Source organism: Trichechus manatus, unplaced genomic scaffold, assembly GCF_000243295.1.
Source record: "Trichechus manatus latirostris isolate Lorelei unplaced genomic scaffold, TriManLat1.0 scaffold00209, whole genome shotgun sequence".
NCBI lineage: Eukaryota > Metazoa > Chordata > Mammalia > Sirenia > Trichechidae > Trichechus > Trichechus manatus.
In genome coordinates this window covers 692,104-719,839 of record NW_004444145.1, presented here as the reverse complement: position 1 = coordinate 719,839, position 27,736 = coordinate 692,104, and the positions used below count along the sequence as shown (strand labels likewise).

The 27,736-nt window shown below is 50.6% G+C and overlaps 2 protein-coding genes across 8 annotated transcripts; both read left to right on the top strand.

Moving 5' to 3' along the window:
• Positions 1-4,393: 4,393 nt before the first annotated feature.
• On the top strand, positions 4,394-17,002 carry LMBR1L (limb development membrane protein 1 like). Of its 7 annotated transcripts, none has more exons than XM_004388290.2 (17): positions 4,394-4,810; positions 7,129-7,213; positions 8,336-8,369; positions 9,410-9,549; positions 9,742-9,845; positions 10,437-10,560; positions 11,079-11,147; positions 11,285-11,349; positions 12,029-12,101; positions 12,193-12,276; positions 12,375-12,451; positions 13,050-13,127; positions 13,308-13,381; positions 13,619-13,709; positions 13,817-13,883; positions 16,053-16,214; positions 16,403-17,002. In XM_004388290.2, the coding sequence occupies exons 1-17, from the start codon at positions 4,739-4,741 to the stop codon at positions 16,468-16,470; spliced, it is 1,467 nt and encodes a 488-aa protein (XP_004388347.1). In that variant the 5' UTR covers positions 4,394-4,738; the 3' UTR covers positions 16,471-17,002. The 7 variants fall into 7 exon arrangements, with proteins under 7 accessions (XP_004388347.1, XP_023598148.1, XP_023598143.1 ...); XM_023742375.1 differs by having other exon boundaries at positions 4,456-4,810; positions 16,413-16,996; XM_023742380.1 differs by lacking the exon at positions 11,285-11,349 and having other exon boundaries at positions 16,403-17,001.
• Positions 17,003-18,659: 1,657 nt separating this feature from the next.
• On the top strand, positions 18,660-23,376 carry DHH (desert hedgehog signaling molecule). The gene is made up of 3 exons (XM_004388289.2): positions 18,660-19,166; positions 21,806-22,067; positions 22,351-23,376. Exons 1-3 carry the CDS (start codon positions 18,864-18,866, stop codon positions 22,974-22,976), a joined length of 1,191 nt encoding a protein of 396 aa, XP_004388346.1. The 5' UTR covers positions 18,660-18,863; the 3' UTR covers positions 22,977-23,376.
• Positions 23,377-27,736: the final 4,360 nt, after the last annotated feature.

Genomic DNA, 27,736 nt, shown 5'->3' with positions numbered 1-27,736 from the left:
GGACATTGAAATTTACACAGTCAAGGTGGCCCTCTTCCTAAGGATGTTTAACTAATCTCCTAGGCAGATCAAATCCACAAACTTTGAGTATTTACTGTAAGAACCTCACTAGATTCAGTTTTGGAGTTGGAAAGAGGGAGGTGAATTAGAAGCCAAAGACATGTTTCAACCCTCCAAGAGGGAAAAGGAGAAAAGACATAAACAAAGGTAAAGTTAAACAATAAGAAAGATTTGAATAACAGGTCAGGATAATGAATGTCACCAGACAGTGTGTATATATGGTTAACCGTTCATTGTCCACTGAACTATTCAAGTGGATGTTGTTTTAATAATTTAAGAGAAGATGGAAATCCTTCAGGAACTGAAAACCCAAACCCATTGCTGCTGACTTGATTCTGACTCATAGTGACCCTGTAGGACAGAGTAGAATTGCCCCATGGGATTTCCAAGATTGTAAATCTTTATGGAAGCAGGCTGCCACATCTTTCCCCTGTGGAACAGCTGGTGGGTTCAAACCACAATCTTTTGGTTAGCAGCTGAGTGCTTAACTACTGTGCCACCAGGGCTCCTCCTTCAGGAAAGGACTTGAGAAAAGAAAGAATTTGGGTGAGCCTTGGAAGTACTAGGATTTGGATAAAGGAGATTTGGTAAATTTAGAGACAGGTTGTGTATTTTTTTTGTGTATGTAGTGTTTTTGAGTGAACACAGTAAAAGAGAAGCCTTCACCAATTCTAAGCATAGGCATTGGAAAGAAAGTTATGGACTGAATTGTGTCCCCCAAAATTTACATTGAAGCCCTAACCCCTACTACCTGTGAACATGACCTTGTTTGGAAATAGGGTTGTCTTGGTTATCTAGTGCTGCTGTAACAGAAATACCACAAGTTGATGGCTTTAACAAACAGAAGTTTATTCTCTAAATCTTCCCCTGGACTAGGAGCTTCTCTGCACCGGAACCCCGGGTCCAAAGGACCTGCTCTGCACCCGGTGCTGCTTTCTTGGTAGTATGAGGTCCCCCCTCTCTACTCGCTTGCCTTTCCTTCTATCTCTTGTAAGAAAAAGTTGGTGCAGGCCACACCTCAAGGGAACTCCCTTTACATTGGATCAGGGATGTGACCTGAGCAAGGGTGTTACATCCCACCCTAATCCTCTTTAACATAATCTAATTTTGCCTCATTAACCACAGGCAGAGATTAGTATTTACAACACATAGGAAAATTATATCAATCACAAAATGGAGGATAATCACACAATATTGGGAATCACAGCCTAACCAGGTTGACACATATTTTGGGGGGACACAATTCATTCCATGACAAGGGTCTTTGAAGATGTTATCAGTTTACATGAGGTCATAGTAGGGTGGGTCCTAATTCAATCTGAGTAAGTGTCCTATAAAAAAGAAGAGACACAGAGAGACAGACTCATAACCTCATAACCATCAAAGAATATTTTCCTCTGTGTGATGACAGAGTTAAGCTGCAGTTGCAAGCAAGGAATGCCTGAGGCTTCCAGAAGCTGAGAAAGGGTCTCCTAGAGCCTTCAGAGAGAACATGGCCCTGCCAACACCCTGAACTCAGAATACTAGCCTCTAGAACTGTAAGACAATAAATTTCTGTCATTTTCAAGCCACTCACCTTGTGGTACTTTGTTATGGTAGCCCAGGAAACTGACACACCGTGCTTCAAATGGATTGGTAAACAAGGGCTCAAGGACTTGTTTATATAATACATCAGATTGTTGCTGCGCTTAAAACTACTTTCTCTAAGAAATTTAGATTCTTTCTGTTCTGAGCTTGAGCCTGTCTTATATTGTGCAGTTCTGAACCGATTTATTTATTTATTTATTGTGCTTTAAGTGAAAGTTTAAAATTCAAGTTAGTCTCTCATACAAAAATTTATACATACATTGTTTCGTGACCCTACTTGCTCTCCCTATACTGTGACAGCACACTCCTCCTTTCTACCTTGGATTTCCCATGTCCATTCAATGAGCTCCTGACCCTCTTTGCCTTCTCATCTCACCTCTGGACAAGAGCTGCTCATTTAATCTCATGTATCTACTTGAGCTAAGAAGCATATTCTTCACGAGTATCATTTTATGTCCCATAGTCCAGTCTAATCTTTGTCTGAAGAGCTGGCCTCGGGAATGGTTTTAGTTTTGTGCTAACAGAGAGTCCAGAGGCCATGTCTTCTGGGGTCCCTTCAGTCTCAGTCAAACCATTAAGTCTGGTCTTTTTACTAGAATTTGAGTTCTGTACCCCACTTTTCTCCCTCTCTGTCAGGGACTTTCTGTTGTGTTCCCTGTCAGGGCAGTCATTGGTGGTAGCCGGGCACCATCTAGTTCTTCTGGTCTCAGGCTGATGCAGTCTCTGGTTTATGTGACCCTTTCTGTCTCTTGGGCTAATACTTTCCTTGTGTCTTTGGTGTTCTTCATTCTTCTTTGCTCCAGGTGGGTTGGGACCAACTGATGCATCTTAGATGGTCACTCGCTAGCTTTTAAGACCCCAAATGCCTCTCACCAAAGTGGGATGCAGAACATTTTCTTAATAAACTTTATTATGCCAATTGACCTAGATGTCTCCTGAAACCATGGTCCCCAGACCCCCGCCCCTGTTACTCTGTCCCTCGAAATGTTTGGTTGTATTCAGGAAACTTCTTAGCTTTGTTTTAGTCCAGTTGTGCTGACTTGCCCTGTAGTGTGTGTTGTCCTTCCCTTCACCTAAGATAATTCTTGTCTACTATCTAGTTAGTGAACACCCCTCTCCCTCCCTCCCCACCCTCATAACCATCAAAGAATATTTTCCTCTGTGTTTAAACCTTTTCTTGAGTTCTGAGAGGTTTTAAGCAGGGGCAAAATCTAATTTATTTTAATAATTAAAGCATGTTTCCTCCTACAATTGAGATAGAGGTCTGAAAAGAAGAGTTAAGCTTCAGAGTGCCCTCTCCCAAACAAGCCACTAGCTCCTCCAGGGCAGAACCTTGACCCACTGATGTTTGTTCTTAGAAGGATGGCTGGCACCTAAAAGATACTAAATAGGCCAAGCCACCTTCCTGTGCTCTCTTTTCCTTTCTTGAAAATGACCCAACGACACAGGCACCAGCTAGCTTCTCTTTGTAACTGTCTGTACCCACTCTCCCTGTTGGAATCTGTTCACCCCAAGCTCGGTTGCTAAAAGGGAAACTAGTTTTTCAGGTCTTTATTTTGCTACCACCAAAGACAAATTTATCTATATACGTACATACTTTGTTTCTACTGCCACTTACTAGGGTAACAGAATAAAAATAACTTGCTCCAAGAAGTTACAAAGGATATAGAATTAATCCGTTAACACTCCTGCCCCAGCTCCCCCCACTCTTGGTTGGCTAGTAAGTGGATGCTGTCTACGCCTTTAGCATTGTACTCTTATTCTTCAGTGGAAACTTTGCAAAACTCCGTCCTTCTTTTGAGTTCCCCATACTGCTCCCTCCAATTTAGAGGAAAGATTCAGCTCCATGAAGATGGGACTTCCCAAACAGTATACATACTAAGGACTCAGGAAGGTAATTGGCATCCCTTAATTGCGGTCCAGATGGAGCCCTCGTGGCATAGTGGTTAAGTGCCTGGTTGCTAACCGAAAGGTCGGCGGTCAGAACCCATTCCACAGGAGAAAGATGTGGCGATCTGATTCCGTAAAGATTTGCAGCCTTGGAAACCCTATGGGGCAGTTCTACTCTGTCCTGTAGGGTCACTATGAGTCGGAATCGACTGGACAGTAACGGGTTGGGTTGGGTTTGGGTTTTGGTTTCAAATGCTAATCATAACAATTTCTTCTGAAGGATTGTTGTGGTGTCAAAATGAGATCAAATCTATAAAGTGTCACACATAGTAGATGGTCAGCTAACATTTGACTCAGCTCCACACAAGGATGATCCAATGTGGGCATTTCCTCACAAAGTATCAGAAAGATATTTCTGAAATTCTCATCCAGTTTTCTTTAGTATTTGCTGTTATACACACTAGGCCTTCCACAACAGTGACTGAGTTGAGTAAAAACTCCTGGCGGGGGTGCACCCTACCCCCACCCCAACACAAACACTTTGAGCAAATTCTGCTACGGGCCTTCGGTTATTGGGCAGCCGTACCTTTCAGAACCTCCATTGTACTCTCACATCTTGCCTGGCTGTTCTGATTCACATGGTTCAGTTAACCCCGGTCAAACTAAAATCCTGGCTGCTACTAAAATTCTCAACCGCCAGAGTTGAGACGGTTGTTTAGTTTTAGAACGAGCACCTGCAGGCCCAGAAGAGCTCGCCTCCATCCACTGGGCAAACCTATCAGCGCCCCTCCAGCGATGAGCGGCAACTCTCTAGGAGCCAATGAGTTCCGCTGCCTGGAAGGGACCCGCCCATCCGTTGTGTCGTCACTCGGTCTCTTAAAAGATAGAACTGAAACCAGCGCTTCCTAGTAGCGATCTTGGTGGCTGGTGTTTGTATTGAAACGTGACCGAGGCCCGACCTTAAAGGGGAGGGAGCAGAAGGGGGTCGGAGCCATTTAAAGCGAGGCGCGGTGGTGCCTGCCCCTTTAAGGGCGGGGCATCTGGACGACTGAATCTGAGCCCCAGATTACCCCGAGTTAACGTCACAAGCTAAGAGGACAGGCTCCTTGGCTGGGTCCGGGTGCTTGGCGGCGGCGGCTTCATCGCCGCTAGTCCTCCCCGGGCCCGGAGACACCCTCGCCCCAGTCATGCTGAGCAGAGTATGGAAGCAGCTGACTACGAGGTGCTATCCGTGCGAGAGCAGCTATTCCACGAGCGGGTGCGCGAGTGCATTGTGAGTGGGGGCCCCGGGCCGGAAGGGGTAGGACGGAGGTGGAGAGAAACACAGTGTTTGGGGAGAGGAAGAAGTTCAGGTCGGAGTGCGACCACCTGGACTCAGAGTGCCGTCAGACTCTGCTTGGAACAGGGGCGAGCGATTAGGTCCTCGAAAGGTCGGTCGGTGTCCGGGCTCGGGAGCCCTAGATCGGATCAGCTGTGTCCTTGCGCGATAAACAAAGCCCAGCGGTTTCCGTTCCTCCCCTCTACACGCCCCTCCCCCTACCGTCACCTCCCACCTCCCGGTGTTCCAGGGAGTGGGTCTTCGTTTGTTTGAGCCTGGGTTATCTTAATCTGATAGTATGGTGAGCCCGCGTGTCTTAATCTGAGTCTGGTAGGGATGGGTTTGATTGGGGGCAGGTTTATTTGTACTTCCCCTTCAAACTTTTCCTTAGTCCCTCACTGTGACCTAGAGCAGCAGCTGAACCGGCAACACAGCAATGGACTCCTCACTTTTGGGCCCCGAAGCACCCAGTGAAGTTTAGGGACTCGCATCTTCCTCAGGCCTGCGTTGAATTCTCATTCCTTTCTCCTTTCTTCCTTTCCCAGAGGTCCCCAGGGTAGGCCCACCCCCCAAAAAATAAAAAAACTAAATAGAAAAAGAGAAAGGGTTGAAAGAATAAAAGTGTTAGTGAGGGGGCTGACCCACTGATGGGGTCATCATTTTTCTCAGACTGGGCTCTAGTCTGCCTTGGGCAGCCTTAAATTAGAGGAGGGATAAAGTGAACCAGTACGTTACTAGATGCCCTTGTCTTTGAGGACTGGAAAGTAAGGAATATGTCAGGCCATGTGTGGGACTCCAGTCAAGGCCTGTTTTCAGGAAGACTTCCTTGTATGTTCCTTGGCAGATGGTCCCACATGATGGGGTCGGGCAGTGTTATAGAGGCATGCCTAGGCCTTGAGACAGTGCAGGGCCAGAGGCCCACATTCCTAGAGAACAGGGAGGGATGAGACCTTGGGCAGAGAAGTAGCCTGTTGGGTGTCTCCCCCATCCTTTAGTCCTATTAGCTGAAGACATCATTCCTGGCCAAGGGCAGCCTGAAGCCCTCGGTGCCTCCCCCATCTGGCTCCCATCTCTTGCTCTAGAGAACAGCCTTGCCTGCTCTGGAAATGCTGGAACTGCGTGGAACTCCAGCCCGACCTTTTGAGCCCTCTCATGTTTCTGGCTATTACGCAAGCCCAGGGCAAAGCACTGGGTTGTAAAAATCTCATAGCTACAATCTAAGTGGCTTCTTCCTACTCGGCTTCCCTGTTGTCAAAAGCTACGGCTTTGTCCCAGACCCATGGCTCTCCTGGCTTCTTCCCTACTTGTATAGATAACTGCATTTAGATTCCCTCTGGTGTTGGGAGGACCTATAAGGCTGATTCTGTCTTCTTTGCTTACCTCAAACACAGTAGCATCTCTTCTTGGGACTCTCTGGCTCTGATTGTGGCACCAAGCTGACCAGTGGGCAATAGCAGCTTACTTGGGGTAGGGATGCATGCATGCACAGATTAACCTGGACAAGTTCTGCTGTAACTGTCTATTGGAGGTCCAGTCACTGGGGCATGGGACAGGCCCTGAGAGGCCTGGCCCTGGAGTTGGGAGTCATCTGAGGTAGGACCCGGGTTTGGCTGCCTTTAAAGGCGCTGATGCCAACTCTAGAAACTTTGTAGGTGTTGGGCCCCAACTAAAGCCTACTCTTAGGGGCAGAGGATTAAATAGGGCTCAGAGGATTAAATGAGCCCTCTGGTTTGGCCCAAAGGAGACCTGATCTTTCAGGGTCCCTGAATAAGCAGAGTAGAAATTCTGACTTGGTCTAGGAACATGATGATTCGATTCCGGCTTATCCTCTTCTGGAATGTGGGTCAAGGTGGCAGCAGGGGGAGGAGGGAAGAGTGCCAGGACAATGTAGACAATTTCTTCCTTCCCTCAAACCTGCTTCTCTTTCCAATAATGTGCTCAGAGTAAGTTCCCTCTGGTTCTGTGGCCTGTTTCAGGTATGCGTGCATGTGCATCTTTGTAGGTTTTTCTCTGGGTGAAGCTGTTTTCTCCCAGGAAAACCCTTGTAGGGGTGGGCATGATGACATTTTCCCAGGTGCATGGACAGCCCTTGTCTGGTCCTTCTGGAGGCTGTGGAGGCCCTAACTAGAAGTACTTGGGAGAAAGATGGAACCACTGGAAGTTTGGGGCCTTGTTTGGGGGAAATGAAACCATAGAATTAGCAGTGAGGCCCTTGGGACTGTGGATTGTCCTGGGGATTAGTGCTTCTCATCCCAGCTCACACTCTGCTACAGATCTCAACACTTCTGTTTGCGACACTCTACATCTTCTGCCACATTGTCCTGACCCGCTTCAAGAAGCCTGCTGAGTTCAGAACAGGTACCTGTGACTTCCCTCCCTCCTGCCTGCCTTCTGCCAGCATTCTGGTTGCCACGGGGCCAGCCTCAGGGGAATGGGCCTATAGTGCCTACTGGGAAAGGAGAGGTGACTATGTTGGGCTGTGCTGGAGCCTTTGACTCTTCAGCCTCCCTTTTCCCAAGGCAGGGGCAAGGTGTAGTGGAAAGTCTAGGCGGAAGTGTCAGTGTGTCACTAATAAATTCACTGGGCAAATTATGTAACTTTTCTGACCCTCAACTTTGTCCTCTGCAAAGTGAATAAAACATAGTCTACCCTGCCCATTGCCATTGTGTGGACCAAAAGAGATGATTAATGTGAAAGCCCTTATGAGCCTGAAGTGGGCAACTGCAGGATGAATATCATCATGGGCACAGGCTCTATGTCATCTCTTCTCCTAGTGCTCCCAGGACCAGAGACCTCCCTGACCATCGGGGTCCCAGGCCCTAGTGATGGTGGCCTTTCTCTTTACAGAGAGCCTAAGTGTGCTCACATTGGAGCTTTCCTTCTTGTAGATGTTGTATACCTAGGGGCACCCCTGCCCCAGTTCCTAGCTGAAGCCTGTCCAGATCATCCTGTCCTGGCACCAGTACCAGACGACCTGTCCTGGTCCCAGCCTTTCCTCCCCTTAGAATGGCTTCATGAACCTCCACCCAAGAAGGCAGCTACCTCTCAGTGTAGCTTCCCTGGGGACTTTCTCTGTGAATTTCCCTTCCCTTCCCCTCGCTCCCCCTCACCCCCGCCCCATTTCTCTTCCTTGCACCCAGCCACTGATGTAACCAACCTCACAGACCGAGCTCAAGATTATTGTATTTGGAGCTTACAAAGAGGAACCTTCGATGGGAGAGATTAAGGAGGAGGGGGGAATTTCTGGACCTATGCTCTCTCCAACTGGGACCACTGATGTTTAATCTGCCACCTTGGCCAGGGAATAGGTTACAGGGCCCACAGTGTAAACTCTCCCAGAGCCTCCTGTCCAGCCCTGCCTCTATGGGTCCAGGCCCTTCTTTCAGGGTCGGGGAGGGCAAGGGGTACACACAACACACATAACTCCCAGAGCTGCCCACTGATGTCTGCTTCTTCCCTGTGCCTCTGTCCTTCGTGTAGTGGATGATGAAGATGCTACAGTCAACAAGATTGTGTAAGTGTCACAGCCTGAATATCTGGGGACCACTGGCCTTCCAGAACTGGGATCTAGGGAGGCCCCTAGAGGTGGAGGGGAGGGGAGGGAAAGGGTATCATACAGTGAAGAGTGAGCTTCTGCTTCCACCCCATTTCTTGCTTCTTCCGGCTTATCTCACCCTGGGGACACTCGGAAAAGCTGCTGTTCCTGTCTCCCTGGTTAGGCCAGGAGCTTCGGGGAGCCTCATCGGCAGGAACTGTTGGCTGGTGCCTGAGTCACTGGAAATAGCTCCAGCTTGGCTTCACCTCTCAGCAGCCAGTGGGGAGGGAGTGGAGTCGGGGTGCAGACTGAAGGAAACAGAGCAGGGGGTGGAGAAGGTGGAAACACCCAAGGATAGAGCATGCTTGATTCCGAGAGGAAGGCCCTTACTCTGGGCTGCTGTTGTTGACTAGCACATGCAGAGATTAGAAGTACATACAGATTAGAAGATACCCCCTCCTTTCCCCTCTATGGACCAACTAGATAAAGGTATCCCATCTTTTCAGCTGATGCAGCCCAGGGCATAGACCTTGGCCGAGAAGCTAGGTTTCAGCTCCCCCTCACCCCTTGCCCTAGTACCTTTGTGCAGGCGTAGCCATATGGGGTGGCTCTGGTCTTAACCAGGTGAAGGAGGCAAACTCAGAAATCCATATCCTTAAGCCGGGAAGATAAGCCAGGCCCTTTAGCTTTGGCATCATGCCTGGTACACCCTACAGACATGTGCAGGAGGAATACATTCCTGGGGGATAATCTGGGCAAGTGACATAGCAGGTACCCAGGTTCCCATGAATGCCAGAGGTTTTACCCATCCCATGTGCCAAGGCTTCACTGGAGGTAAAGGATCGGGAGAGGGGCAGTGGGTAGAGCAGCCAACCAGATGGCTCCCTCCCTAGGTCTGTTCCTAGGTCTGTCACTGCTACAGGACACAGGTGCCCTTAGGGATGACTTGGATTGCTTGGGCACAGGGTACTGAGTGTCTGAGCTAAGCGAGGGCACTCACTATTCCCTTCTCTGCCCAGGCTTGAGCTGTGTACCTTTACCCTGGCGGTTGCCCTGGGTGCTGTCCTGCTCCTGCCCTTCTCCATCCTCAGCAATGAGGTACTACTCTCACTACCTCGGAACTACTACATCCAGTGGCTCAACGGTTCCCTCATCCATGGTGCGTGGCTCCTGGTGGCAGCTTGGGGTGGGGATAGAGAGCAGATAGGGTCAGGAAGACACTGGCAGCCTTGGCCTAACCAGTCATATATCACCCTGACCCCCATCTTCTCCCCCACCACATAGTCCCCAGAGGGTTGGGCCCTACCTGCCCCTACTTACTAAACACCTGCACTTTCTCTTTATGCTCTAGGCCTCTGGAACCTTGTTTTTCTCTTCTCCAACCTGTCCCTCATCTTCCTCATGCCTTTTGCATACTTCTTCACAGAGTCTGAGGGCTTTGCTGGCTCAAGAAAGGTGAGTAAGGGATATGTCAATCAGAGTTCAGGCAGGAAACAAAATTCCACTCAAATGGTTCAACTGAAGAGTTTTTTTTTTTTTTTAACTGAAGAGATTTTTAATGAAGAGACTGTTTATAGAGGTTTAGTCAAGAGTTAAAGGAACAAAGAGTTTGAGGCATCAATGACAGCAGGAAGTCATTATCGCCCCTAGGCCTGAGTGGGGCAAATAGTTTCTGGAACCGACTAATAGTTGAAGCCAGGGAAGCAGGGCCCCCCAGCAGAGGAGCTGTGATCTCAGAAGGATGCAACCACTGCCAAAACCATGCTGTCATAGGGTGAGGAAACACAGGAGAGATACCCCTGCCTCTCTCTGTTCCTACCTTCCACTTCTGCTGGGGCTGCCTGTTGGCCAAACTGAACTTGAGGGCAAAGAACTTGAGTGATGCAGACCTCAGGAGTCAGCCTTCCAGGGAAGACAAGGATGGATAATGGATCTGGGGAAGGGGATTGCAAACGAACAACACCTGGAATGACCCTAGACTGGAGGGTGGGAGGACAGAGGGGTTGACACCCTCTTCTCTGTCTCATGTATTGTCTTTTCCTGTAGGGTGTCCTGGGCCGGGTATATGAGACGGTGGTAATGTTGGTGCTCCTCACCCTGCTGGTGCTGGGCATGGTGTGGGTGGCATCAGCCATTGTGGACAACAAGGCCAGCAGGGAGTCACTCTATGGTGAGAGGCCCGGCTTCCTCCCCACCCTCCAGGATGAGTGGCTCTTCTCCTGCCTGGAATGATTGCATCCCTCTAAGGTGGAGAAGGTTGAGAACCTCTCCCTTAAACTGAAGTCTTAAGCTGATGGACTTCGGGCCAAATCCAACCTGCAGAAATGTCATATTGGGCTTATGCAATGATTAAAAAATTTATATGAATCAGTTGCTAACATTTTTAAATTGGGAAGTTTCACATTAATATTGAGATTTCTAGTTTTGCTTGACAAGGGAGAAGATCTAGCCACACTAGTCTCTGGTGACTGGAGCCAAATAGCAGTTGTCCCCTTTAGATAGGGCTTAGGATTTCCAGTTTGCTACAGTACCCACCATTCCCTCCTCTGCTGACACTAGACCATCTTTCCTAATTGGCAATACTGTAGGTTTTGAGTTGTGTCTTTGCATCCACTCTGAGGCCTATCAGCCCCCATTAAACAGGAGGAGAGAAACAAGCTGACTTGCCTCCTCTTCCTTTACCCGCAGACTTCTGGGAGTACTACCTCCCCTACCTCTACTCCTGCATCTCCTTCCTTGGAGTCCTGCTGCTCCTGGGTGAGTGTGCAGGGGCTGGGAGAATGGGTGGGGTCCTGGGCAAGACCACCCAGGGTGGAAGGCAAGGGAACAGAGGGCTGGGTAAGGGAAGTGGTGGAGAGAAGGATCTGGTGGGTGACTGGCTCCTGTCCCCACAGTGTGTACTCCACTAGGTCTCGCCCGCATGTTCTCGGTCACTGGGAAGCTGCTGGTCAAGCCCCGGGTATGTAGTGTTCCTCACCCACTGATCCTGCAGGGTGAGCTTCCTCCAAAGCTGAAGCCAAACAATGATGCCAGTGGTGTTTTGTTTCTTGGGAGCCGGGCCTTCCCCTTCAGACCCCATCAGGCCCTGGGGCCCACTTTGTGTTCCCTTAAAAACCTACTGCAAAAAACCTAGTGCAAATATAAGCCCATGTGTGGCCTCTCCTGGGACAGTTAGAAAGAAAAACCGTTAAAGGAACTCCAAGTGTGACTATCGAGGAGGTATTCTGGGGGATCCAGAGCAGGGCCAGTGTTCAACCATCATGCACCTTTGTGTGAGTTAGAAAGGGGCACCTTTTCTTAAGATACTTTATTTCTATCGGTTGGAAAATTGGAATAATGAACATGCAAATCTATGATGGCTATTCTGTGAACTCTGCCTCCTAGGGTTGTGTAGTACACAGCTTGCAGAGGGCCACAGCGTTCGTTGGCTCCTGTATCCTTCACCTCTGTCATCTGAAGCTGGTCATCAGACACAAGGCAATTGGGAAGGGTTGAATAAAGGAGCTGGCCACAGGGTGGTGGATGAGGCTTAGTGGAAGGACTAGGACTATGGAGCCCTGGGTTGAACAGGGTTCTCTAGGGGCTCTTGGGATCAGGGAGCCTCTGACAATTAGTCCCACCCTTGCCCCTCTCCCCAGCTTCTGGAAGACCTGGAGGAGCAGCTGTACTGCTCAGCCTTTGAAGAGGCAGCTCTGACCCGCAGGATCTGCAGTGAGTAGTAGTTCTCCCCAGCTGGGGTTGGGGGTCTGGCCTGGGCAGGGGCTGTAGGACTAGACGGCAACACCATGTTCTCTTTCCCCAGACGCCACCTCCTGCTGGCTGCCTTTGGACATGGAGCTGCTACACAGACAGATCCTGGCTCTGCAGACACAGAGGGTCCTGCTGGGTATGTGGGTTGGTAGGGATTGGGATACCTGAATTTCTCCAAGGAGGGTAACCCCTTGTTGCAGCTACCCTTGCTAACAGCCTCCCATCCCTGCACAGAGAAGCGGCGGAAGGCTTCAGCCTGGCAGCGGAACCTGGGCTACCCCCTGGCCATGCTGTGCTTGCTGGTGCTGACGGTGGGTACACCAGCCTTGGTGTGGGTAGGGAGTAGGCCCTTGAATGCTTTGGACCTATTCAGGGAGGAGGGAGGAGATGCAGAGACCTGGTTATCATCAGTAACGGTAGTTGCTTTTCACTGAGTATTTCTTTGTGTCCTGCCCTCTGCTGAGCACATCAGTCCTCATTTTGCAGGTGAGGAAACTAAGGCTCCGAAAAGTTAAGTAACTTTCTCAAGGTTACATAGGACCACTGAGTAGTTACACTGGTTTGCCTTGAGGTAAGAATGAGGTTGAAATCCAGCCCCCCCCCAACACACACCCCCTTTCCATGTCCTAGACTCCCACATACGTCTTGTTAGTCTGAAAAAGGTTCCTTTTTCTCTTTCTTCCCATGGACTGTCTGCAATCCTTTCACCTGAAGGGGGCACACTTTATAGTACTCTCGAAGGTGCTTTGTTGCTAGCAACAGCATTAAGGAGATACCACGAGGCTAAATGGAAGCAGAGCTGGTCTTGGAAACTGAAAACATTAAACCAGAGTCCCTGTTCTTAACATTCACCTCGGTACAGCTGTGGACTGGGGTAGAGCTGGTAGTCAGTGACCTTGCCTCACACAGGGCCTGTCTGTGCTCATTGTGGCCATCCACATCCTGGAGCTGCTGATTGATGAGGCTGCCATGCCCCGTGGCATGCAGGTACTGGCTGCCTTCCACCATGACATCTCTCCTGGGCTTGGGTTAATGTATATATGGATATATATTTTGGGGAGGGCTTAAGAAAGGCTCGGGCAAGGGGACAGAAGCTGAGGCCAGAGAGAAGACTAGGTGGTGCTGATGGTGGGGAACGTTCCACAGTGACATGGTTCCATCCCTCAGGGTGCTTCCCTGGGCCAGGTCTCCTTCTCCAAGCTGGGCTCCTTTGGTGCTGTCATTCAGGTTGTACTTATCTTGTATCCTTCTGGAAACCCACCATTGCCTCTGTTCTCCAAATCTATTTCCTTTGGGACTCTGGGCGGGGCTGTGGTAGGAGAGTAGTGGGGAAGGGGGCAAGCCTTTCGCAACGTTGGGTTCAGAAAGAAGGAAAAGACTTGATTTTGAAAGGATGGTTAGGGGAGTGAGGTCTGTTCCTTTCGAGATGAGGTGTTAATCCTTGGGAGCTGGCCAGTTCTTCCCTAACCCAGTGCCAGTTATCTGATGGTGTCCTCGGTCGTGGGCTTCTACAGCTCTCCACTCTTCCGGGGCCTGCGGCCCAGATGGCACGACACAGCCATGACACAGGTAGCTGTGAGGGAATAGGGGGAAGCTCCCTCCCTGAAGGCATGGGTGGGTGCTAGGTGCTGGCAACTCTGCTACCCTCACCTTCCCCTTTTCCTACTCTCACTAAGATAATTGGGAACTGTGTCTGTCTCCTGGTCCTAAGCTCAGCACTTCCTGTCTTCGCTCGAACCCTGGGTAAGTAGCAAAAGAAGGTAAGAGAATTGGTTTTTTTTGAAGGCCTACTGGTGCTACGCAGGTACTTTATATACATGCTGTCTCTTTAATTCCCATGACAAACCTGTGAGAAAGTATTATCCCCATTATTCAGATGGGAGAAACTGAGGCTCTGTAAGTGCCTATGCTGAGCTTCAAAGTAGTATTGATTAAAAGCTCCTATTTTTTCCATTTGCTACATTCCACTGCCTCCCCTGTTTACTTCCATGTGTTTTCAATGAGGAAGCACCTCTTCTTCAAATCTTTCTTTGGGGTGGATCATCTAATAAAACTTTCTCATTTTAAAGATGAGAAACGGAGAAGCTAATTGATTTACCCAGAGGTGCACAGCTAGTTTGAGGGAAAGAAAAGTCAGGCTAGAACCCTTGTGTCCTGAACCCCAGTCCAGTGCTTTTCTCACAGACTGGGGCATTAAATAATATACTTGGTCCTTCACCCACCTTCTTTAGAGCTGCGATACAGAATTACCTGGTAAAATTCAAAAGGTGTAGCTAGTTTACCCCAGAGTAGTCTGGGAGTTGCACAGGTAACAACCCCCCCTTCCAAATAATCATTTATGTATTATAAATTATTTAGTATTCAGATCCAGTTCTTTTTAGTTCTTAAGCTTATACTCTTTCTACTATGTCATTTGTGTTTATGCCATGGGGTTTTAGGAGGAAACTAGGCTTGTGGGTCCACCAGTTAGTTCCTTTAGGTTGGGTGCAGGTAGGAATATTTTTAAGTGGTAGTAAGGGCCCCAGAAAGAGCCCTTGTGGTGCAATGGGTAAGCACTCGGGTTAAGCATTTGGCTGCTAACCGAAAGATCAGTGGTTCAAACCCATCAGCGGTTCCATGGGAGAAAAGACCTGGTTCCCATAAAGATGTGCTCCCGTAGAGATTTCCAACCTAGAAAACCCTATGGGGCAGTTCTACTCTGTTCTATAGAGTTGCTATGAGTCAGAATTGACTCAAAGCCACACAACAACAACAACAAGGGCCCCACAAGGAGCCCTGGTGGCCCAATGGTTAGGTGCTCAGCTGCTAACTGAATGGTGACAGTTTGAACCTACCCAGAGTCTCCACAGGAGAAAGACCTGTGATCTGCTTCCATAAAGATTGTAGCCAACCCTGAGATGGCCCTTGGATACCCTTTTAACTCAGTACTGAAGTCACTCCTGAGGTTCACCCTTTAGCCAAAGATTAGACAGACCCATAACAAAACAAGACTAAATGGGCACACTAGCCCAGGGGCAAGGACAAGAAGGCAGGAGGGGACAGGGAAGCTGGTAATGGGGAACCCAAGGTAGAGAAGGGGAGAGTGTTGACATGTTGTGGGGTTAGCAACCAGTGTTACAAAACAATATGCGTATCGTTTAATGAGAAACTAATTTGCTCGGTAAACTTTCATCTAAAGCACAATGAAAAAAAAATATATATGTATATGTTACTGCCAAGAAAACCCTATGGGGCAGTTCTACTCTGTCATATGGATCACTGTGAGTCTGAATCAACTCAATGGCACCTAACAACAACAACAACAAGGGCCCCAGAGTTTTGCTTTATGATAACATTGTTATTATTAAGGGCTCAGTAAATATTAGAATCGTACCTGGCACGTAATCGTGCTTTATGTGTGCTGTCTGATTTAATCATTACGGTCCCGTTATGTCCTCTATAGATGAGAAAACTGAGGCAGAGAATTTAAGGAACTTGCTCCAGATTACACAGCTAGTTAGGGGTGGAGTTGGGATATGAACCAAAGCAGCCTGATCAAAGTCTGAGCTCTCAGTCACCACACTGCTCTGTCTACTAAAAATACTTGGTAACCAGCTTGTAGATTCCTGGCCCAGGAACAAGTAGCAGGCCCAGGGAGCCCCTCAGGACACCTGGAGCCAGAGGGGGCCCCATTGGAAGAGAAGATGCCAAACTCTGGAAGGGAAGTTGGAGCAAGCCTAGCTGCTGACACTTTCTGAACAGCCCTGAACTGCCCTTGAGACAGGGCTTGGGAGTTAGGATAATTGATGCCCAGCAGAGGCCAACCTGTCAGTTGCAGTGTTGAGATGTGGCCACCGGGAGGCAGCAGAAAGCTGGGCTCTGGGCAGGGAAGGGGTGCGGAGCCCACCTCTCATCCTGGCCTTTGTACTTCAGGGCTAACTCATTTTGACCTGCTGGGTGACTTTGGACGCTTCAATTGGCTGGGCAATTTCTACATCGTGTTCCTCTACAATGCAGCCTTCGCAGGCCTTACCACACTCTCTCTTGTGAAGACCTTCACCGCAGCTGTGCGGGCAGAGCTGATTCGCGCCTTTGGTGAGAAGTGGGTGGAAGGAATGGGCTTGTGGGGTTTTTGTCAGGCGGGGCACTTCTGGAACAGGGGAGATCATCCCAGTAAGGGAAATGGCATGTAATGTACCTTATCCACCCATTTGAGGCTTGTTTGTCTTATCCCTGAGGGACAGGACCTGTGCCCTACTTTTGACTGCTCCCCTCCTCTCCAGGGCTGGACAGATTGCCGCTGCCTGTCTCTGGTTTTCCCCGGGCATCTAGGAAGACCCAGCACCAGTGACCTCCAGCTGGGGGTGGGAGGGAGAAAACTGGACATTGCCATCTGCTGCCCAGGCCTGGAGGGAGCCCGGGGGTGGGTGGACCTCAGGACCTGGAATCTGAGAGGGTGGGTAGTAGAGGAGAGTTGAGCCATCCGCACTGTTGCAGATCTGAGCCAGAGTTTGGGACCAGGCCCCCCTGCTTTTCCAGACTTAACTATGGGCCTCAGTATGGGGTGGGGCTGGGTACTGCCTCTGGCTCCTGGTCCCAAATCTGTTTACACATCAATCTGCCTCAAGGCTGTTCAGGGCCAAGCCTGTAGCCATGTTTACATGATTTGATGTGCAATAGTGAGGGGTGGGGGCTGGGGAGGGTCAGGGTCGGGGGTAGACTTGGGAGGCAGGTTGTCTCCCTTGCCTCTGGCCGAGCAGAGGCTAAGCACTGTGCTATCCTGGAGGGGGTTTGCACCACTGGAGTTGCCATGAGCATAGGGAGGAAGAAGCCGGAACCATCAGCAATAAAGTTGATCCCAGGGTTTGCTTTGGTTTTTTAAAGGGCCTGGCTCTGTGTCTGTTTGTCGGAGCCTGCCCAGCTGAGAGAAAAGGGGTCCCGCCCACCATCCTTTTCCTTTCCCTCTATCTGCATCCTTAGTGTCCTTTGGGGACCTGCATCTGGTGTTAGGTCATACAGTTGGGCAGTGTGACGCTCTTCCTCCCTTAGCCTTGATGAAAGCTGACTGGTCCCCTGACTCTTATACAGAAATATGGCCCTGTTTCTGTACCTTGGGTGGTGGGGATAGATGGGCATAGGAGTAGAATAACCTCCCCCTACACATCTGTGCACACACAAACCCTCAGCCCTGGCTGCCGTGCCCTCCCTGACTTGACTGTTGGATTTCACAGCTTCTCGGGACACCATTTGTCTCATAGTCATTGTATATATAATTACTATGACAATTTTCTTGCCAATGGCAGTCAAGGGCCTTGAGGAGAGGGCACCTTTTTCTAATGCACACTAAGTTGCTGTGAGTGCTAGCTATAGAACTGGGTGAAGGGAGAGTGAGTATGGAATACAAAAAGTATAGATTCCACAGATACTTACTGAGCACCCTGCCATAGGGCAGGCACTCCATTAGCCTTGGAGATAACATGAAAAACAAGCTTGTGCCCAAGAATTGCTAGTCTAGTAAGGGTGACATAATTCTAATACAGTATCGTGATGGCTATTGGTTCTCAAGGAAATATAGAGGTGGGCAGTGTCAGGATATCAAGGAAGACTTCTTAGAGGAAGTGATTTCTAAGTGATAATAGATTGGTGGGTGAAGTGTTGGCTTAAAGTCTCTGAAATGAGATCTGAGTGGCTGGAAGTAGAGCCCTAGGGAGTCCAGAGTGAGAGTAGGCTAGAGCGGTGGCTAGACGGGAGGTGAAGGGAAGTGATCATTAGCCTGTTAACAGACTTAAGATTTTATCCACTGCCTTCCAGCAGCTTCAAATTGACAAGTTATTAATTTGAAAAACAATTGTTGTGTGTGGGTGTCTGGCAAGAGCAAGAGAGGAGACAAAAGTTGGAAGTCCTAAACCAGAATATAGCTACAAAGCTCTGAGCCTGATTCTGGGGGCTCCAGGGAGAAGCTTCCAGCTGAGGGCCATAAAGCAACTAGGGAAAATGGTTCCCTGGTTACCATTTCTTTCAGTCCCGGTTACTGCCAAGCAAGGAGAGAAGTGGGGGTAGTTTGGAGAGGACCACAGGGAAGAGGGGAGGCTTTGGTTGTATGCCCAAAAGGCTTGACTAGCCTTGGGCAGAAACTAGAACCTATACTCCTTGGATGACAGCAGAAGGCAGCCAGCCAGGGTAGGCTTTGGGACAGCAAGGATGCAACTGAAGGATCAGGCAAGGATGGTTTGGCCAAGCCTAGGCTTGGAGGTAGAAGGATGCTTATCCACGCATACGAGGACTGTAAAGCTACTTGGATTTCCTAGGCAGGTGCCCGCCTGGTTTCCAGGATGGGACACACTTCAGTCGGGAAATGGACCAGCAGTGACCAGCTAGCGCCCCCGCCCCGGTGGGAGGGGGCGGGACCGCCCTGGGAGAAGGGCGGGAGGCGGGGCCAGGGGCCACTTAAGGCGGAGCCCCGGCGTCCTGGCAGCGCAGGAGCCGGGCAGCAGAGCCAGGGTGGGCTGGCACACACCCACGACCCCCCTTCCCCGCTATGATGGCCCGTCAGTAGCAGGTCCCAGACCACCCAGGGGCACGTGGGCAGAGCTAGCTGCAGCCAGGTGCGCAGAGCCACAAGAGCTCTAGGGCACTCGAGGCAGCTCTGCCTGCTGCGGGCTCTGGAATCTGGGGAAATGCCCAACTGACGGGCGAACTAGTGAGGACAAGAACGCTACCTTTTGGCCCTAGTCCGCTGCATCCATGGCGTTGCCGGCCAGTCTGGTGCCCCTGTGCTGTTTGGCACTTCTGGCGCTGCCTGCCCAGAGCTGCGGGCCTGGCCGGGGCCCGGTGGGCCGGCGCCGCTACGTGCGCAAGCAGCTCGTGCCGTTACTCTACAAGCAGTTTGTGCCTAGTATGCCCGAGCGGACCCTGGGCGCCAGTGGGCCCGCCGAGGGAAGGGTGGCAAGGGGCTCCGAGCGCTTCCGGGACCTTGTGCCTAACTACAACCCCGACATCATCTTCAAGGACGAGGAGAACAGTGGCGCCGATCGCCTGATGACCGAGGTAAGGAGGTTTTCTCCCCACCTGCGCCAGAACACTGCCAACTTCTCCACTCTCCTATGGTAGCCGGGGAGGGTGAGCCAGGCGTCATCTATAGAGCTTAGTCCCAAAGACCAACCCGCACATTACTCTTCCCCCAAAATTACCTGCTGGCAGGACAGAGAGGTCAGGAAGGATCCCAACAGGGAGAGGCTGGGATGGAGAGGGGGAGGAGGGACTAGTGAGAGTGAAGCTGGGAGAGACAGCGAGGGCGGGGAAAGGAGGATGGCGGCAGGCGAGACGGGAAATGGCTGAGGCGTGGACCGGGGGTCAGCCACCCAGTCAGGCAGGAAGGGCTGGGGTGAGTTGGGGGCCAGGGGGCCAGGAACTGGCTGGGCACTGGACAGAAAGCTCTACCCTTAGCCTGGCTCCTGACCTGATTGTGGAAAAGCTCCATGACTGAAGAGACTGAAGGGGGCTAGGGAGGGGTCAGGTCACCAGGCCATCTACCTGAGGCATGGATGGGCAGGAATTGTCTGTGGCTGAAGGAAGTATCGTACAATCAGGGAAGTGCTATTATGAGTTCTAAACGACTGTCCTGTCCTCAGTGAGAAGAACAGATTAGCCCACCTGAGAATCAAAGTGTTCCTATGTCCCCAAAGTTCAGCTTAGCTCAGGGGCTTTCCTTGAAATTGAAGTAAATTCAACTACCATGTATTGAGCATCTGCTCTAGACCGGAACTGAACCAGCCTAGGGTGCAGTGGGCAATACCTTGGGAGAGAACCATCTCTGGCCAGTAATAAATGTTAGAACTAACAGGGAACTTGGAGGTCACATTCCTCCACCTTTCATTTTATCACTGAGAGCTGGGCCCAGGAGGAAAAGAGATTTAATCAAAGTCTCACAATTAGTGGCATGGCTGGGACTAGAATGCAGGACTCCTGGTTCTAAGTCCTATACACTTTCCATTACACCACCTAATTGTGTATGGGGTGGGAGAGTGTGGTGAGAGGGAGGGGTACGGATTTCCTCTGCTTAATTGCCATAGTTTTCCAGGTTACTTTGTCAGGAAAACCTGTCCAGGGAAGAAAGAATCCCTTCTTGCTCCTGCCCTGAAGTCTTCCCCTTAGCCAGAAATTAGGAAGGGGACACTCCATCTTCCCTCCTTGGTTAAGGAACATCCTGGCCTTGCCCTTTCTTCTGGTTGCCACCTGCAGCAGAGTGAGCAGAACAAGGGACAGGCCCAGGAGGAACTCTGACAGGCCTGGGAACCCCCTCAGTCCAGCTTATCTCCCACACCCTGGCTGCAAAAGGCCTCTATTGAGTTGGCTCTGCACTGGGCTGCTGCCCCCGCAGGTCAGCGCCCCTGGGCCTCCTTAGGGACAAAACGACAAGAAGTTGAAAGAAGTTACCACTTTTCCTGTTCTCCCCTTCCCCCAACGCTGTGGAGGTATGGCAGACTCGGAAAGAAGGGCAGGGGAAAGTGTCCCTCTGGCAGTTAGGAGAAAACCAAGTCGAAGTGAGAGGTCGAAGGGGGAAGAAGAAAAGGAAGCTGTCCTCTCCGAGCCTCCTCCCACCGTGTCCACGCCGTGGTGCTCGCCAAGGTCTCCGACTCCCAGACTCGAACTGCCGAGATAATCATGGTCTCACTCCCCCGCGTGCAGACTTCCAGCCGCTTCCTCCATTCCTCCTCTCCACTCCCACCCTGCAGGGGGCCCCCCAGATCCGCGCAAGGGCAGCTCCTGTTACTCTCAGGTGCTGCTTCCGCGCCTTTCTGGGATGCATCTGGAACCGAGATGGGAAGATAGGGGCGCTCAGGGTTGACAACGCCCTCGCTGGTACTAGGAGGGCTGGCCACGCTGGGGGAGGGGACCTGGCGGGCCAGGGCAGGGATGGGGGGCGCGGCTTTCTGCCCTTTCCTCTCCCTGAGCCGGGGCGGCTGAAAAGCGCCTTTGTGGCTGGAGCTGCTGAGTCCGCTTCTCCCGGCGCGTCCCCGGCCTCGGCCCGGGATTCTCGCTCGGTTAAGTCATCCCTGAGAATGGCCATTGTACTTCCCGGAGCCCCCGCCGCCCAACCCTTTTCCAATAGCCTTGATCGCGCACGGCTCCGCTAGGGCACCTCTGCGGGGGGGCACCCGGCCCATGAAGGGGTTAATGCTGGGGGCAGAAAGGAGGAGGAGGAAGGAAGGAAGGAAGCGATGCCCGGTGCCAGGGAAGGCAACGAAACAAAAGATGAATCAGGGAGAGGGAGGGCGACCGGGGCCTGGGGCGGGGGCCAGACTCAAACAGGGGCTTCTCTCGGGGAGCCAGGCTGTTCAACCCTTCCCTGACCAAGCTTTTCCTCATTCCGCCGCCGTCTCAGCTCTATCCCAGGTTGAGCCGAACTCCCAGACTGGTGGGGGTGAGGGGCGGGCACTAAAAGTTGGGAAAGAGAAGTATGGGCGCCCGGTCTCAACTCAGAGGTTACTCCAAGTTCTCCAACGACGCTCTGGAAAGGGAAAGCACGTTGGCAACTACATCTGTTCACATTCTCACTTCCCAGGATACTGGAAAGCTGGGAGGAAGTGGAGTGGGTCAGGGGAAACAAACAGTCGAGCCTCCAGTCCACTTCCCTTCTGCCCCCATTGGGGGAAGGGGAGGCTGACTCTCTTATTCCTCGCCAGCGTTGTAAGGAGCGGGTGAACGCGCTGGCCATTGCTGTGATGAACATGTGGCCCGGAGTGCGCCTGAGGGTGACCGAGGGCTGGGACGAGGACGGCCACCACGCTCAGGACTCGCTCCACTACGAAGGCCGTGCCTTGGACATCACCACGTCTGACCGCGACCGCAATAAGTATGGGTTGTTGGCGCGCCTGGCGGTGGAAGCCGGCTTCGACTGGGTGTACTACGAATCGCGCAACCACGTCCACGTGTCGGTCAAAGCCGGTACAGTAGACGGCGGGTGGTGAGGCCCGCCCAAGGGGGCTCCTTCCGGGAAACTGAGGCTGCACAGTCCCGTTGTGACCGTAGGGGAGCCCAAGCGGGCGTTAGTATTGTAAACCACCCTTCCATTTCTGCCCAGTTTGGGGTCCGATCAGTGGGAAATTGAATGTTGTCCCAGGACTGAAGTTTGACGTCTGTGCTGGGCTTGACCCACATCTATGATAATCTGTACCAACATTCTGGAACCACGGGTCTTGATCCAATCCCTCCTTCTTGTTCCCTGCAGATAACTCACTGGCTGTCCGAGCCGGCGGTTGCTTTCCGGGAAATGCCACCGTGCGCCTGCGGAGCGGCGAGCGGAAGGGGCTGCGAGAACTGCATCGCGGGGACTGGGTGCTGGCGGCCGACTCCGCAGGCCGGGTGGTGCCCACGCCAGTGCTGCTGTTCCTGGACCGGGACTTGCAGCGCCGGGCCTCGTTCGTGGCTGTGGAGACTGAGCGGCCCCCGCGCAAGCTGTTGCTCACGCCCTGGCACCTGGTGTTCGCCGCTCGAGGGCCGGCGCCTGCGCCAGGCGACTTTGCACCGGTGTTCGCTCGCCGGCTGCGCGCGGGAGACTCGGTGCTGGCGCCTGGCGGCGACGCGCTTCGGCCGGCGCGCGTGGCCCGCGTAGCGCGGGAGGAAGCTGTGGGCGTGTTCGCGCCGCTCACTGCGCACGGGACGCTGTTGGTCAACGACGTCCTGGCCTCGTGCTACGCGGTTCTGGAGAGTCACCAGTGGGCACACCGCGCTTTTGCGCCTTTGCGCCTCCTGCACGCTCTGGGGGCGCTGCTCCCCGGCGGAGCCGTCCAGCCGACTGGCATGCATTGGTACTCTCGGCTCCTCTATCGCCTGGCGGAGGAGCTGCTAGGCTGAGCGCTCCAGGCATAGAATCTTCGAGGAGCCTACCAAGACTGGGGCATGCGGCTGAGATCTGGGCATGTGGGCAGCAGATGATGCTGACTGGGTGGGAGGGAGGAATAGAGAGAAGGATGGGGCAATATGGGAATTGCCTGGTTTAGGGGCAATCTCCAGCTGAGAGGAGGTGACCCCGGGTCCTAGATGGATGGGGTTGATGGTGGGCACTCCTTGACCAGGACTATTTAGCCTCTTCTTCCTCAGTGCCTCAGCCCCACCCTGTAATTTTATTTTCATTTTCTATTTATAAATTGTAATATAATTATCTGGCAAGGTGAGGGACTGGGGCAAAGGCGTTAACACTGTCTGACAGAGCCAGCCAATCTGACATCTGCATTTTCCTACAGGTGGCCTAATAAAGGGAAGGCTTCCAGGAGTTTATTGGAAAACACCTCCATTCCCGACATGGGGGGAAAGGGAACCACCCCCGGGTTAACACCTTAATTCCGGCTTCCTCCCCCCCCCCCCAGCAGGTCTTTGGGCCCCTCTTCCTCCTGTTACAGGGGCCTACCAACAGATCAGCAACAGAGATGAAGAGTTGTACTCATCTCTAGGCTATTGGTCCCTCCTCTCATCCGAAGAGGACCAGCATTCCTCTCCTGCTGTTGCATACCAACAGTTGGATGGGCCAGGGTTATCCAGCGAACGTGAAGGCCTGCACATGTCCCTTCTCTGTTTGTAGCCCCCTCCGCAGCCGGGGCTCAGGCCTCTGTGGGTACTGTTAAGCAAAGCGTCTTGCCCCCAATTGTTAACGGGCAGTCCTAGGCCCTGTCTCAAGACCGTGAATCAGCCTTGTCCCATTTTTCCTTGCTAATAGGGACTGGATGGGGCCAATGTATTTTTTGGGGGGATGTCATTGGGTCAACTGGCGACTTGTGGAAATCCCTGGCTAATTCATAACTGACAGTCCGCAAACACTCACGGCCAAGAGAAAGAACCTGGACAGATGGCTGGAACCTTTCCATCCTGAAGAGCTACGCACTGAGACCAGGCTCAGCCCCAGTGTGTGTGTGGGAAATAGGCCACCTAAGCATGGACACGTGTGTATTGCAACCTGAATCTCCTTCCTGTTGGCTGGCCCTACTTGTTGTTTCTACTGGTTTGTTCCACCTCCTCATGCCCCTCTCCAGTCCTTCTTCAGTTATTGCCGGCTCTGCTTCCCTGGGTGCTTCTGAAACCTGTGGGCTCCAACACATTGGACACCTGGAATCTAGGCAGGCTGGTGCCCCTGAATTACAAATGAAAGCTCTGAGGACGTTGCACTGCTTGGGAAGGGGAGTATTTAGGGCCTGGAGGAGGGGTTGAGGGTTGGTGGTACTGCCAGGAGCCTGCCCTTCTCTGTAGCAACTGTGCACTCCCAGCGTGCTGGGTCCCTGGTGAATACACTGCCCTCTGGTGGCCTTCAGGAAAATTCTAGGCTTACTCGTGGTTCCCTTCAAGACCAAAGGAAAGAGGGGACTGACAGTATACTGCAATGATGGGTGGATTGAACCTGTTCAAAGAAGCCCTCCTCACAGAGGAGGGACAGATGGTTGGTGGAGCTTATTAAACTGCCAGGACTAAGCCACGGGTGTGAGGAGCCCACCTGCCTCTCTTTGAGAAAGCCTTCCCAAACCTTGGCAGTTTTGCATCCACGGTGCCTGGTTTAGCACTGTGGCTCCTGGAAGTAGGAGTTGGAGTTTTATCCTGTAGGAGTCCAGACTTTCTTACCATCCAAGTTGCCCCTCATCTCCCTCACCTTTGTGACCTGATGAACAGTGTGTGAAAGCATACTTTAGGGTTCCAGGTAGTTCTTGATAAAGGCAAAACTTGGAAGTGGACTAAGTTTGCCTTTCATACCTTTCCACCCATCGTTTCCCTCAACTCATGCCAGGTGCCTGTTCTCCAGCCAGCTCTCAGAAACATACCCCAAGCTGTAAACCTCTCCTACTTTCTTTCTAAACTTACCCTTGTCTCCCTCTATCAGATCCTGATGCCCTCCTGTAGTGTCACCCCAGGTGATGACTAATCTGATAAACTAATCACTCTTCCTATGCTGATGGCCTCCTTGTTTTTACTTCCCTTCCCAGGTAATGCATGTATCTTAACAGTGACCTGCTGGAAATAAGGCCTTTAACCATAATGGTGATGATTCCTAGTATCTTAGTAGGAATTACATCCTGTAGGCTACTTCCCAGGACCGAGGCTCACTACTCACTCCCACTTCCCTCTCTCAACCTTGTCCCTTTGAGGCCCCTCCCAGTGTCTTAAAAAATCCACGACCTGCCCTCAAGCAGCAAAGGGCGTCATCTCCATGAAGCAGGCTGGTACATTCATGTGGCCATGCACCACCTCTTCACATCTATGAAATCAGCAATGAGGATTAGGGAAAGAGCATGGCTTGGAAGTCAGACGTTGTTGTTAGGTGCCATTTAGTCCATTCTAACTCATAACAACCCATGTGACAGAGGAACTACCCCATAGGGTTTTCTTGGCTGTAATCTTTATGGAAGCAGATCACCAGGTTTTTCTTCTGAGGAGCCTTTGGGTGTGTTTAAACTGCCAAACTTTAGCTTAATCATTTGTACCACCAGGGCTCCTTGAAGTCAGACAAACCTGGGGATCACGAGACTTCCCTGACAGGACTGTTGACAAGATCAGTGTATGTGCCTAATGTGGAATAGACACTCTAAATGTTTTCTATACCGTGTCCATTTCTCACTGTCTTTGCTGCTTTCTGCTGTCTGTCTCTCTCCTCACCACTCCACTAAAAGCGTTATCAATGGTTTCCAAACTTTTTGAGGGTTGTGTTGCACCTATAATTGATTTCATAACACTCCTTTCTTCAGAAAATTCTGTGAGACAGATAGATTTTTAATATTTTTAGAACTAAAGTAGAATTTAAAATAGTCTTGTTTTGAGAATTCTCAGAGTATTTTGTGATAACCTTGGTGAGACCTCTTGTCATACTGGGAAACTTGAGAACCGCTGCTCTAAGGTTCAGGTGAACTTTTCATCACCCAGAATCCAGCTTTTTTCCCTTCCTTCCCTTCTTCAAGCAGGATTTACTGAGCATCTACAACACAGCTCTGTACTAGGCCCTTGAAAAACACACAAGAGATTAAGAAACAACCTCTTTCTTGGAGGAGCAGACATAAAGAATAAAATGGTTAACTAAAAACGCAACATTGTTGCTTAATCAGGATGAGTTGAACAAGAAGTAAATGCCATACTAGTACAGAGAAGGCCCTGTGGAGAATAGGATGTTGAAGCATGTGTAAATGGAGGAGGCAGGAAAGGACATTCCAGGCAGAAAGAACATCATGAGCAAGGACTTGGAATCTGGAATGAAGATGTGCAGCCTAGCTAGAGTGGGAGACTCTGGGAGATGCTAGGAAGTATAACTATGTAGAGCAAATGTTTATTAAGAAGTTACTAAGTGCCAGGCCCTATTCTGGCACTTCATGCACATTCATGCATTCTTTCATTGAATCCCCATAATAACTTGATGAAGATCACGTTATTGATGAAGAAATTGAGGCAAAGAGAGATTTAAGTCACTTGTCCAAATTACCACAGCCAGTAAGTGGTGGAACTGGAGCAGCAGTAACAAGAAATAAGACTGTCTTTATGGATGGGGCCACACCAGATGAGGCCTTAAGTTCTTTTTGATCCTTGGTCATTCCTTTCATTGAGTCCCTAATAAAGTTCTCCCAGCTTTTTTTACAGCATTTATCTCTCATTTTCATTGGCTCATTCTTCCTGCCTGGATGGCTGAACTCTCTAACTAACTCCCTATCTAAAGCTACCCAGCCATCGGTAAAGGGAATACATATACAGTACAGTTTCTGGCAGGAAGCCATAGCAAACTGGTATGCCAACACAGAAAACCTAAGAAGACTCTAAGCTCCTTTCGGATTCAAGAAAGAAAGGGGAGATTGAGCTTCCAGAACTGTTTGAGGCAGGAAGAGACCAGTGCTAAGATGGGGTCATTACTTAGTGAAAATAATCACCTGTCCTTGAAAAAAATGAGCATTTCAAATCTAGAGCCTTGATTGTTTATCCCTGACTGTTTTTATGGTCTGTGCTATATTGGGAAAGGTTTCCTCTCTGGCAGGGATACTGAGGCAGCTGTCTGTGGGAAAGAAGGCTAGGGCTGGTCAAGGTAGTTCCTAGAAGGGAGGGAGGGATTCTGGTTGCCAATTAGCACATTCAAACCTTCTTCTTCCTGTTACTGTCTCTGTATGTGACTCGGTTGGTATATAAAAATGAACATTCCCCATGAAAAGGGATATCTCAACTCAATAATGTTTTATTGAGTGTTTATTACTTTTCAAGTATTGTGCTGTGCAATAAGGATATGACAATAAAGGCATAGACACTGTCCCTTCTTCGTGACTCTTACAGTTTAGTCGGCAAGACAGACATTGCATGAGTGGTTACTTATGAAACACAAGAGTGTTGTGAAAGAGATGAGAAGTGATATTTAAGTTGACCCCTGAAGGATAGGTAAGAGTTGTCCAAGAGCAGAAACAGAATTGCAAAGGCCTGCAATTGTGGAGAAAAAGTAAGACGAATCCGAGGAATATTAACAACTTCAATATAACTGAAGGGAGATATGATCCAACTTAAGGATTTTGAATTTTGTCCTAAACGAAATGAGAAGCAATTGTAGAATTTGAAGCAGGTAAATGGCATAATCAAACTTACATTTTATAAAGGGAATTGGTGATTGGACA

What these genes read in the sequence shown, in the direction of transcription:
- DHH (XM_004388289.2), top strand. Translation starts at nt 18,864, where the DNA reads ATGGCGTTGCCGGCCAGTCTGGTGCCCCTGTGCTGTTTGGCACTTCTG. An exon ending in CCGATCGCCTGATGACCGAG is followed by an intron (nt 19,167 to 21,805) that starts GTAAGGAGGTTT and finishes ATTCCTCGCCAG; the next exon opens with CGTTGTAAGGAGCGGGTGAA. An exon ending in CCACGTGTCGGTCAAAGCCG is followed by an intron (nt 22,068 to 22,350) that starts GTACAGTAGACG and finishes TGTTCCCTGCAG; the next exon opens with ATAACTCACTGGCTGTCCGA.
- LMBR1L (XM_023742375.1), top strand. Translation starts at nt 4,739, where the DNA reads ATGGAAGCAGCTGACTACGAGGTGCTATCCGTGCGAGAGCAGCTATTC. An exon ending in CAACGGTTCCCTCATCCATG is followed by an intron (nt 9,550 to 9,741) that starts GTGCGTGGCTCC and finishes TTTATGCTCTAG; the next exon opens with GCCTCTGGAACCTTGTTTTT. An exon ending in ATTCAGGTTGTACTTATCTT is followed by an intron (nt 13,382 to 13,618) that starts GTATCCTTCTGG and finishes ACCCAGTGCCAG; the next exon opens with TTATCTGATGGTGTCCTCGG.